The sequence below is a fragment of the Trachurus trachurus genome (assembly GCF_905171665.1).
Source record: "Trachurus trachurus genome assembly, chromosome: 23".
NCBI lineage: Eukaryota > Metazoa > Chordata > Actinopteri > Carangiformes > Carangidae > Trachurus > Trachurus trachurus.
Window position 1 is genome coordinate 18,324,596 of NC_139912.1, and position 12,850 is coordinate 18,337,445.

The following is a 12,850-nucleotide window of genomic DNA, read 5'->3' on the forward strand; positions in this document are numbered from 1 at the left end:
GCAATTTTAACAGTTTTTCAAGGAAAAATTAGAGGAGTTGTTCATTTATTGATCTCCATGAGACTATCATACACACTTTTTAGATGTAATGTGAAGGGAACACATACTGGTCATGTGGTAAATGGGATAAAGACAATTGTATTATACCCTCTTTGGAGTGATAAGAAATGATCTCTCAGCCTCACCATTAGCATAACAGACCTCAGCTTGCTATTATATTAATTGCAAATCTCTGCTCTCCATGATACTGGCACAATAGGCTCATCACTACAATTACAAGTTTTTGGAACAGAACATTTATGCAGTATTGGCATAATTAACATAAAAAAGTATTATTATATAGCAAAAAAGTGTTTTATTTTTAATGGTAAAAAGTGTATAGATACAATTAAAAGAAAAAATAATTTTATTACTATTAACCATAAACTCACTGTAATAGTAGAAAAAGTTGTAATGTATTTATTACCTTTTTTGTCTTATCAACTTTTTTTTCCAGTGTAGCTGCAGCGCTGAGCGTGTGTTTATTAAGCGATTGGTTGATGACGGACTCCTCCAGCGTCACAGCAGGTGGATCATTCCAGGAAACCGGTGACCTCTGACCCTGTGTGTTCTCAGCTGTGGGGCAGGTCTAATGGTTTTATCAACCTGCTTTCTGCTGCATTTCTCTGCTGCAACATCTCACCATGACATCAGCAGTCCACAACATACAAAATTTCAATTTGGATAACATGGATTTATCCTGTATCAAGTTAATCAACTAATTAATCAGGCAATCTTACAAATAAATGTTCATTAATCATATGTAACTACCAAACCTGCAGGTATTGTGTGTGTTTGCTGCAGAGCTGTACACAGCACCGTGTGACAGTCGCTCTAACACTGAACATATCATGACAACATGTACTCTTAGCTGCTGTACATCCTCTTAACTCAAAGGATGCATGACCCACTGACATAACCCTGATCTCTATATGGGACAATAAGAACAACATGTGTAGCACATGCAAATATATAAGTTCAACATTTAGGTTTTAATTCTCAATATGCGCTGGGATCAGGTCTTGCCAACTGGTTGTGTAACAAGGTGGGGAAGGAAAGTGTTACCAACATAATGTTTTCTGGTCATACATCAATAACACACAAAATTAGTTCAAATCTGAAACTTAATAGTAGAAATTGTTATAATGGAGAAAAAAAATGTCAGCAACAGATCACGACCAGTAAGCTGTCACTTACTCTACACCGATGACTCTCCTGTGTGTTCTGAGGCGTGTGGTGGTCATTAGTCTGCTGCGTGGGATGATTACAGGTCAGTATGATGTTTGGGTGTTTGAGTCGTAAGTGTGGATGTTTGCTCACTTGTGTTGACCACGTCCGCCTGCACTCTATCCGAACAGTTGCTCTTTCCCTCTGCTGCTGTCAGTCTGTCTGATTCCCCTAGAGTGTTTGAAATTTTAGAGACTTGTTTATTTACTGACAAATCTGATCCCACTTGCATGCGTCTATGATAAGGTAATAGCATAGCATGGCTTAAAACCCTAAAAATCCACCTCACCCCTGACCCTTAAGTGCTCTCCCTCGCTACAAAAAGCTTTTATTCTGGTCAAATCATCTGCTGAGACATTTTAAAACCAGGCTTCTGCAACAGAAAGAATGCAACTAGCATCAATTAGGATGAAAAAATCATCCTAATTTTTTTAATATATAAAAAATGATTTAAAACAAAATGATCTATGGAATTGCTTAACTGTTAACCCAATACACAAAGAGTCAAGAGACAGATGGTCAATCAATAAGTGAGCTCTTATCAAACAAAAGAAAATGATTCAATGAAACTTTTATTTTTTATATAAATTTGTAAAAAGTTTCTAGAAACATGATGCACTTTGTCATTATGAAAGTGTAGATGGATGCAAACTTTAAATGAGTGTGTGCTGATGCAGTAAAACTGATAACAGATGCCAGAACACTAAACTGCGGTTACTGACATCTGTACTTAATGTTTGTATTGAGGTACAGTCACCACACAGCTGGATGTTCTACATAACAGCAGCTGGATAGAGAGAAGTACATTAAACCGCACTGTAGGCTACATGTGTGAACCTATAGTCAACCGTGTGTGTGTGTGTGTGTATGGAGGAGCGGTCATGATTAATCTCTCCATCTGACCGTCTACTGCATGTGTCTGTGTTCACTCAGATTAGTGTCCTGTTAAATTCATAATGCTGTCTAATCTGAAGTGAAATGCTTTCACACACACACACAGGTTCAAGTCCCCGCTGATATACAAAAATTAACCCACACCCACCCATTTGTAAAGTTTCCCAGCATGACTCACTTCCACAGGACACCCAGTAGAGAGAGCTGAGTCACTCATGTGACAGGATGGGAAATCAAGTCACTGGCTTGTTTCCGCTCAGCTGTGCTGGTGATAGAAAGGGCTGGAGCGCCCTCTACTGGAGGAGTCAGAGAGCTACAGACCACAAACCCACACATCCACCCAGACACTATAAACAATGCTGCCTGCATCACAAACAAACACAACTACTCCTTAGATGTTCATTTAGATTTAATTATTGTGATGTTAAGCAATTTAGCTGCGTGTTACACATTCAAAAATACACAAAAAACACCTGAGACCTGTAGGCCTATATAAAGTAAGTTCAACATCGAAAAATAATAATAATAATAATAATAATAATAATAATAATAATAATAATAATAATAATAATAATAATAATAATAATAATAATAATAAACAAATACAATTGCATTAATGTTATTATTACTATATATTACATTATACATAATCACTACAGAACCACATTTTACAGAGATGTGTGGTGAGATGTATTTTCATGTCTGTACTTGGTGAACCTGCACTGGAAGACTACTCAGAGATGAAGAATGTGTATTATAGAAGAGAAACACACATTTTAGCACAGAACAGACATGTCCTGTGATTTCTGCCCTCAATTCAAATTCAAATTCAAAACAACTTTATTAATCCCACAAGAGGCAATTCATTTTGAGCAGCAGGTTGTCATGGTTTATATAGCCTACATGGCCCACAATAAATAGTCAATATAACACACATCAGACAACATGGAGCTTATACCTATATATAAAAAAAAGCTTTTAAGAAATAAAGAATAGTAAAAAAAACTATGAAGAATTTAAAAGTCTGAGTGCAGAGGGGACGAATGATTTAGAGAAGCGATTTGTTTTACACATAGGGCATAACCTGAAGGCAACAGAGAGAATTCACCCGCAAGGACATGGCTCGAGGAGGCTATGCTCTCTGGATTTGCCAGGACAGTAGTTCCGTTCATTCATCTCCGCATAGGCTACCGCATCATCACACACACACACACACACACACACAGCACAGCGCGCGCGCATGTTTAACAACAGTGCCTGGTTGAGACGATCGATCTGCTCGCGTATGACACCCCCCCCCCCCCCCCCCCCCCCTCTTTAAGGGGGCCCAGAATTCCTAGCAACGGCCCTGTCCGACAGTAGTAGCCTAGTATTCTCAGTCGGGTAGGTGGAGCAGTGGCTGTGCAGCTGTGTGCAGCTGTGTGCAGCTGTGGCTCCCTCCGGCAGCATTGACCTGACCGCAGCAGGGGGCGGCAGCAGCACTCTGCCGTGCGCGCGGGACGGCGGAAAGAAGAAGAGCGAAAGTGAAAGCAGCGCGAGCGCAGCGGAGCGGAGTGGCGGCAGGGCGTCACGCTGTGAGGATGGTCTGTTTCGGGCTGAGTTTACCCTGTCAACATGCTGTGAGTCCCCACAGAGCCGTGCGATGGGTCCGGGGTCGTCGCTGCTCTCTGTCTGCGCCACGGTGCTGTGTCTGTGTCTGCTCGGTGCCGCGCGCGCCTCCACCACCGGTAAGTCCTAAGTGAACACACACACACAAACACAAACACACTCGGATCCAAATGTGTGTCGTATAGTGATTCGGTCCACTACAAAACGTAAATTCGGTTTTGTTATGTATACATTTTTGTTCGTTAATTAGTTTTTTATATTTGTATTTATTTCTAACTTATTCTCACACTCCTACCTGAGAGGAATTGTGTAGTGTGAATTTATATGCAGCTGTCAAAACAAAAGCAAAACAGAATTTCTTGTTTTTTCTTTTTCTTTCTTTCTTGCTTTCTTTCTTTTTCTGTTCTATTATTAATAGGCTACATCATGGTTACAATATAACCTTATTTCAGGTCTACAACTTCCTATGTTGTTGTTATGCACTAACTCAGGGGAGACCAAGGATGGTTGTAACTGCATCACTTTCACCAATAAGGGATAACATTAGAGTTATGTGATCAATAATCATGTGTATCCACTCACTCCCTGACATTGCATGTGAATTTGTATTGCTGTGTGAATAAGTGTGAAGGTTTTACAGCCAAAAAACATTTTTTTAGGTCAATATTTTGGACCAAGCCAAAATTTTGACAAGTATTGATACCAGTGAAGTTTGAATTAGAACTAGTGTAAGATGAAAGAGCAGGTTCTTAGGTAAAATATGAGTAATTTCATCAATGTTTATTTTAAACCATGCTGCTACAGGTAGTCAAACAGTGACTGACAGGTAAAACACATTTTACCTCTGTTGTTTTATTACCGTAAGTGTCAACCATCTTCTCTGGAATTTTATGAGCTGTTTCCAACCTCCTGCTGAAGGTTTCCATTCATACATGTTCACCATTCATCGGTCTTATCAGAAGATGACAGCTTTCTAGGATCACACCACTGACATTGTTCTTCATTTAGCCGTCAGTGATGAGTTCTTTTTGTTCATACTGAACCATAGGAAGATGTTTTAGTATTGGAACATGCACAATAAACTTGCATAGATGCATGTTTTTTTGGTGTGGCCTCAGTTATTCGTTTTCAATCGCCCTGTTACAATTTACCCCAGGTTGTGTTACAACCTGCCCCGGTAGTGTGGTAGGATGTAACAGTGGCACCCCTTGCATTTGACATCAAATAGTGAATTCTGTGATATAGCCTACTTTGAGAAGTTTAAGGCACTGCTATTTGTAGAGGACAAATGAGGGGACCGACTTTTTGTCAAAATTTGAGAGCCCTACCATGAACACTGCAAGTTATAGGAGCTGTGACGAAAAGTGTTATAACCATCCCCGGTCTCCCCTATAAGATCAATCATTTTTTTATCCACAGTGCTGTGATTTCTTACTTGTTTTTGCATATTTGTGACACTTAAATGTTTAAGATCATCCAACACATTTAAATATTAGACAGGATAACCCAAGTAAACATAAAATGCAGTTTTTAAATTATGATTTCATTTTTCATTTCAAGGGGGAAAAAAGCTCCAACCTCCAAATCCAAACCTACCTGGCCCTGTGTGAAAGGCCCTCCTTGTTAAATCATTAACTGTGATAAACCATCTCCAGTTTGACTCTCCACACCCAGGCCTGATCACAAATCATTTCAAAAACTGCATTTTGTGTTTACTTGGGTTATCTTTGTCTAATATTAAAATTTGTTTGATGATCTTACACATTTAAGGGGGAACACTACAGGTAAGTAGAGTAAACATTTTAACTAACAGATATCACCATGAAACTTCCCACTTTTATCACTTACATAAGACAAATATTTTTTGTATTACAAGTTTTGTCAAATATATGTTTAAATATGTAAATGAGGCAATATCTAATTAAATAGGTGTTAATTTGCTACATTTCCAGAACCTAAATCTGAACAATGAATAAAGCCCCTTTCAAAATTATTGTTTTATTTTGTTGACATATTAGAGTCAGAGGTTTTTACAGAGGGGATTTTGGATATCTCTTTTTATCACTCTGTAAATGAGAAAATACTGTCAACCAGCCCTAAAAAAAAAAAGATTTCGCCCTGTTTTTAGGAATAAAATGTTGTATAAATCAGGCTTTGAATGACATATCAACAATCCCCTCTGGAAAAACCTTCAGAATATAGAAAGGAATGAAACTGGAAGGTTTGGTGTCTCTAAGTGCTGCTGAAGTGGAGATTTCAGACTCAGAGTCTGAGGAAAAACTCATTTTAAGAAAACGGCCTTTAAAGACTTGTACTGTAAAATTCCATAGAGTGTTAATGTAAATTGTATTTTTACGATTGGTTGCAGATACAGAGGAAATTACAATTTTTGGAGGCTACATAATTGTTCAGGGGAGAGAGAGCTTTACAATGATACCTGACATGACGTGGGTCAGATAACAAGCACAGCATAGAATGTCACAGTAGCATGTTAACCTTTGGTGAATTTAGGAGAAATCTACTGACGAAAGAGACAAAATGAGGTAAAATAACCACCTTAATGTGGATTTTCTACCATTTCTTTCGACTTTTCTGAAAGAATACATGCAAAATAGCTCAAAATCTCAAAATGGATCAGTACATAAGAAAACAGTGTTTTTGCCTGTAGTGTCTCGACTTAACCACCTTAACCAGAGTGTGACTAAAAAAAGTAAGAAATCAGGAAGGAGGAAAATACTTTTTCTCAGAACTGTATATATTATCTATTGTCATCTTTTTCCCAGCAGACAGCTGTCGGTGTGCAGATATTCCTCCGGTGCCTCTGACTCTCCCTCCACCTGGGACATGCAACAGTACATTCCGCTACACCTGTATAGACGGCTACGTAAGGCAGGTGGGACACTCCAACCTCATCAGGTGCAAGGAAGAAAACGGTGTCAAACGGTGGTCTGACCCCAAGCTCATCTGTATACGTAAGATTTCCATTGACTTAATCTACAGAACACATCTACCACATCTGTTTGATAAGTGAAGGAGCTCAGGTGAAGAAGAGCAGTGAGCGTGAGAGTTAGACATGTGACAGTCTGAGAGGTGGTTGGTTAGAGGAGGTTTCATCCACACTACTGATCAGAAGAGAAACCACACAGGAAGCAGATTTCCATCGCTGCTGTTGATTCGTTTGCAAAGACTATTCTGATTGAGGAACAGCAAAGCAAAGCAACAGCTGCAGCAAAATCAGTGACACTTGTATTTTCATCAGAGAGGCCGAAAAGACCCAATCAGGGAGCAAGACATGTGGACAGCAGTGAGAAAGAGAGCAGAGGAGATGCAACAGAGAGCTGAGCTTCAAAGTGCAATTACTTAGGATACTACAGCTGATATGTGTCTACAGTGCCTTCAAAAGTATTCATACCACTTGAACTTTTCCACATTTTGTCACATTACAACCACAAACTTAAAAAAAATATTTTATTGGGATTTTTGTGGTAGACCAACAACAATGTAGCACATAATTGTCAAGTGGGAGGAAAATGATACATGGTAATTCAAGATGTTTTACAAATTAAAATCTGAAAAGTGTGGTGTGCATATGCATTCAGCCCCCTGAGTCAATACTTTGCTGAACCAACTTTCGCTGCAGCAGCTGCAAGTCTTTTGGGGTGTGTCTCCACCAGCTTTGCACATTTACAGCTGAAAGTTTTGCTCATTCTTCTATGCAAAACAGCTCCATTTGAGTCAGATTGGATGGTGAGCGTCTGTGAGCAGCAGTTTTCAAGTCTTACCACAGATTCTCAGTAGGATTCAGGTCTGGACTCTGACTGGGCCATGGATCTGCTTTGCTGTAAACCAGTCCATTGTAGCTCTGGCTGTGTGTTTAGGGTGGCCGTCCTGCTGGAAGCTGAACTTCCGTCCCAGTCTCACGTCTTTTCCTCCAGGACTGTCCTGTATCTAGCTCCAGAAAATAGAAAAGAGGAGACCGCACACTTAAGCTCCCTTTATGTGCTGCTTTATTTAGCGCATCCAACAAAAAAACAGTAACGTTTCGAGCGTACTGCTCTTCTTCAGACTCAGACTGACAGACTGTATTTAGCTCAATCCATCTTTCATCAACTCTGAGCAGCTTCCCTGTCCCTGCTGAAGAAATGATGCTCCCACCACCATGTTTCACACTGGGATGGTGCGTTCAGGTTCATGTGCAGTGTTAGGTTTCTGCCACACATAGAGTGCTGCATGTAGGCCAAAAAGTTCAATTTTGGTCTTTGATTTGTAAAAGATCTTAAACACTATGCATCATTTTCCTTCCACTTGACAATTATGCTCTACTTTATGTTGCTCTATCACATAAAATACATTTAAGTTTGTGGTTGTAATGTGACAAAATGTAGAAAGCTCATGGGGAATGAATCGCCTACTGTTGTTAGGCACTGTATGTTTCAGGTAAAGGGCTTGATTTCTCTGTTGTCCTTGGTCACCAGGCTGGTGGCTTCAGGACTGAGGTAGTGTCTGATATCACTCCATCTTTCACCCTATAAGGGAATTCTGTACACAGGACTATAAAGTGAAAAAAAAAGGACACTACTCCGCCACGGAGTTAATCACGTCAGTACTGTCGCACAGTTAAAAAGTGCCAGATCAATGTTGTCTGGTGGATTTTCAAAATAAAGTTCTAGTTCCAGTGATTTTTTTTTGGGGGGGTTAACCTTTGATTATTATTAATAATTATAATAACTCAAATTTGTAAAGCACCTTTCAAGAAACCCAAGGTCGCGTTACAAGTGTAACAAACAAACAAAGGGGAGAAGACTAAACAACTAATTTGGAAAGGCCATGGAGAGAAGGTGTGTCTTGAGGGCTAATCCTCCAGGTTTGGGGCATGGCAGATCTCAGACAAGGTCATTTTATTTGCATAGCCCATTTTTACACACAGTTTGTCTCAAAGAGCTTTACATGGCATCAAAACAACATCATCTGCCCTTAGACCCTCACATCGACTAAGGAAGAAGAGCTTTCCACAGAGCGCAGGCGGCCACACTGAAGGCTCTGTCACCGAAGGTCTGTGGTTTGGTACGGTGATGGAGAGCAGAGGTTCAGGATGAAGTGGGTTAGTGAAGAAGGTCGGGCAGGTACTGGAAGGTGTGGAGGGATTTCTAGGTGAAGAGGAGGGAGCCAAAGGAGGTGAACAAGGGTGGGAGTGATGTGGGTACTTGGTGATGCATTAAAGTGTGACTGGAAGGAGAGGGTAGAGTCCAGGATATCACCCAAATTGTGGACTTCAGGAGATGGGGAGATGGGGCAGCCATCCACATGGAGAAGGAGGTCTCAACCATGCGCTCTTTGAGTTGATTGAGAATACTCTTAACACAGGAGCTGTAGAGAGTTTGTAAGATGGGTTTTCTCTCACTGAATGAGTCCAGGTTCTGGAAAAAGTATTGACGTTGTTGGCTTTCTTGGTTATGGATTCAGTGTTTTGCTGGAACTTCAGAGATGGTATCAAGATATGTTTGCTGATCCACAACATCAGCACCATGGGACTGTTGACAGTAGATTCCTAAAACCAACCACCATCATGCCTGCCTCCTCAGTGGTGTTTATCTCCAAAAGCGCATTGTCACACCACTTGTGATGGAGGGTGGGACCATGTTCTTGGGTAAACCCTGAGAAGAATGATATCAGCACACTTTATCAGGTGACAGTTGGGATATGTGCCTCTTCAGTCATTTGTGAAAAGAATGAGGAGAAGTGGGGATAGGACCCCAGTGGTTTGCCTGTGGCTGGTGTGCAGCGTATCTGATAAAATACCATTGTGCTAGTTCCCACTGTAGTTGATGTGTTAAAAGCTCCAGGATCCATACAATCAGATCTGGGCTACATGGAACTGAGAGTCTTGTTTATTGGTTAGGAAGGCTGCAAGAAAAACATTCTTGCCAAATGTTTTTCTTTCTTTCATTGTGTTCCGGTCTAAGAATTTCTCATGGGAAATGTAGTGTGAAAACACTTTGCTTTCCGAAACTACTCGTAGTCCCTTTAAAGGGATAGTTCAACATTTTGGCAAAATGGCCCATTGCCATAATCGCTATAGTCATAGCAGTAGGTTCGTTACCTTTATTTGTCGGTGTAAGCTATTTTTAGAATGGAGGAGCAGAGCGTCTGGCTGCTCAGAGCTACGCTACGGAGGCTAATGGGATTTCTTGGTTTCCCTCATCAAACTCATCAAATACAAAATCCCAAAACTCCAAAACGCTTTCGTGGACAAGTTGTGACCTGCACAACCATCACGCTATGAGATAATAATGGAACGTTACGAAACGGAGCCGTTTTCGAGGTAAATACAGGGTAAATACAGAGACTGCTTGCTGAAAAACTGTCCCTGAACGCAACGCGCATCAGCAGTTTTGCATGAATTTACCTCTAAAACAGCTCTGTCTCGTAACATTCCATTATTATCTCATAGCGTGGTGATTGTGCAGCTCACAACTTGTCCACGACAGCCTTTTGGAGTTGTTGGGTTGTGTATTTGATGAGTTTGATGAGGAAAACCAAGAAATTCCCTTAGCCTCCATAGCATAGCCCTGAGCAGCCTTCTCCTCCGCTCCACCGTTCTAAAAATAGCTTACACCGACAATTAAAGGTAACGAACCTACTGCTATGACTATAGCGATTATGGCAATGGGCCAATTTGCCAAAATGTTGAACTATCCCTTTAACGGGTGTGGATCGAGTTGAGTAGGAACAGTCTGACATCATCTACTGATGTCAAAGATGTGATCGTTGTTGCCCATGATCTTGGACTTTTCAGTTTCTCCAAGACCTTCATCACCAAAGATGTGACCTGGGAGCAGAGGGGCTGCTGCGTTGTGGAGGAGCACTGCAGCAGTGTTTATTATTCAGTGTCTTTACATTTACATTCTTCAGCCATGCACCACATGCCCCAGATAACAGGAGATACAGGATCCACTTCAGAAGAGGCAGAGCAGACTGAGTCCCACTTGAACCAGTAAAACCAATATTTACTCCAAAAACAACAGAAGCGTGTCTGCCAGAAAGGCTGCACACAGTTTGTTACCTTGTTTTGAAATCACTTTCTAACTTTGCTCAAAGAGCTGTACATATACAGTTTACTGTCGCTAGTTGAGATACACAATACACACACACACACACACACATCTAATCCATGGAGCTTTTGCGGTCCAGCTCTCAAGTTTAATATAAACCAGTTTAGAATAGGAAGAGGAGCTTCATGAGAAAGTCCAGACCAGGCTGCTCAGACTTGGCAGCGCCAGCAGGGAGGGAGGAGCGTGGTTGTGGACAGATTCAGGAGCAGTGGAAAGACCGTAGTATTCACAAACATCCCCAGTACTAAGAGTTGCTCTTGGTGATGAAATCCTAAAAAAAAAAAAAAAAAAAAAGGAAAATTCTCAGGATTTCCCCTTGAAGTTAAAGAGAAACTATGCAGGATTTTGACCTTAACTCTGTTACATTTTTACCTTAATTAAACAGCTTTGGCGTAATTGTGTTAAATCTCTGCGGCACCACGACACAAACGCGCCCTGTAACCTGTATAAATAACATTATCCACCACAATGGATTACTTTCTCTTTCTTACTTTCTTTGTATTTTTGGGGGGCTTTTTGCCTTTAAAGTTATAGTTAGTAATCATGTTCAGAAACACTTTTTGTTACACTGGGTGAAATGGTCCTTCTACCCTGCTCATCTGTAATGTCCCTCTTGTATTGAAGCCCTCCCCTGAACTGAGACACTGGGAGCTTCCGTTACAAACAAGCTTAAAATATAGACTTATTTAATTTTTTTCGGAACAATTTCTCATGTCGGGGCTTCAATACAAGAGGGACATTACATTACAGACGAGCACTATGGAGGGTATTTGGATGTTTTTTGGTGTGTCTTTTTGGACAAAGAAAAGTGAGCCCTGTTCGCTACCGTCATATGGCAGTGCAGTGCTGCACAGAGCCCCGCTGTAACTCAGAGAAGGCACGGAGGACTCTGAAACTTCTCCCAGCCCTTAGTCGACATCAGGGTGAGTAGATATTAGATAATGGGTGAAATTTCAATTTTGAGTGAACTATCCCTTTAAGTAGAGTGTCACAGCCTGGCTCAAAAAGCAGTGACAAAAAGGAACAACGAAACGCAAGGGTGCCAATAAATGAAATAATTTATTAACACAAGAGTTTAAAGTTTAACATAGACAAAAAGATGAGGTGTGTTCATCTGTATAATCAGTGGTGTAAATGTGGGTGAGTGGCTACGGTGTGTGGATGTCATGACGGATGTAAAACCAAAAGACAGAAAACCAAAATGTGCGTCAGCAGCAGGCAGGGCGAAGAGAAAGAACACTGAGCAGGGCCGGAGATTTAAAGCCTCCTACAGGACTGAGCCAAACAGAAATGCAATCAAAACACATAACTACTCAATACAAATCAGAATAAATTCATAAAGAAAACAAACCCATGACCTGCAGTCTCTGGTGCCCCGCCCGCCTCTTTCCCACCCCGGTCCAGCAACCCCCGGTCCAATTTAAGAACCTAGAGGGATTTAAGAAGAGACCAAGAACATCAAAAGACAACAGGACATTAATAATCAATAACACAGTGCAACAAACGCCCTACAGAGGCGCAGCGCATCAGCAACAGTATTGGCTGCCCCTTTAATGTGTCTAATATCAATGTCATATGCTTGAAAAAAGCGACTGAAGAAAAACCAGAGGGTTATGGTCGGTATACACTACCAGAGACGTCCCGCCGGGCCCCACATACACCTCAAAGTGCTGGAATGCCCAAATCAATGCCAAAGCTTCCTTCTCAATAACAGAGTAATTACTCTGATAACGATTGAACTTTCTGGAAAAGAAACTGACTGGCCTCACTTAACCCTGGGCATCCTCCTGCAGCAAAACCGCGCCTGCTCCAACCTGACTGGCGTCCACCTGCAGGCTGGTCAAAACGTGGACAGGATCAGAACACAAAAGCAATTTAATGTTATCAAAAGCATGTTGACAATCAGAGGACCAGAGAAAGAAGAAATGGCAGAAAGACAAAGCGGTCGGAGAGATACTCTCCAAACACTG

At 41.0% G+C, this 12,850-nt stretch overlaps 1 protein-coding gene across 6 annotated transcripts in view; it reads left to right on the forward strand.

The window, feature by feature from the left end:
* Nucleotides 1-3,636: 3,636 nt before the first annotated feature.
* il15ra (interleukin 15 receptor subunit alpha) overlaps nt 3,637-12,850 on the forward strand; it is a 231,206-nt gene continuing 221,992 nt past the window's right edge. For 5 of the 6 annotated variants that reach the window (XR_014596391.1, XM_083999659.1, XM_083999660.1 and 2 more), the window contains exons 1-2: nt 3,637-3,887; nt 6,552-6,740. Coding sequence is in view for 5 of the 6 variants with exons in the window: in XM_083999659.1 (XP_083855785.1) it covers nt 3,803-3,887; nt 6,552-6,740 (274 nt within the window). In the remaining variant the exon portion in view is untranslated. The remainder of the gene's footprint in view (nt 3,888-6,551; nt 6,741-12,850) is intronic. The other variant, XM_083999661.1, reaches the window with a different exon arrangement.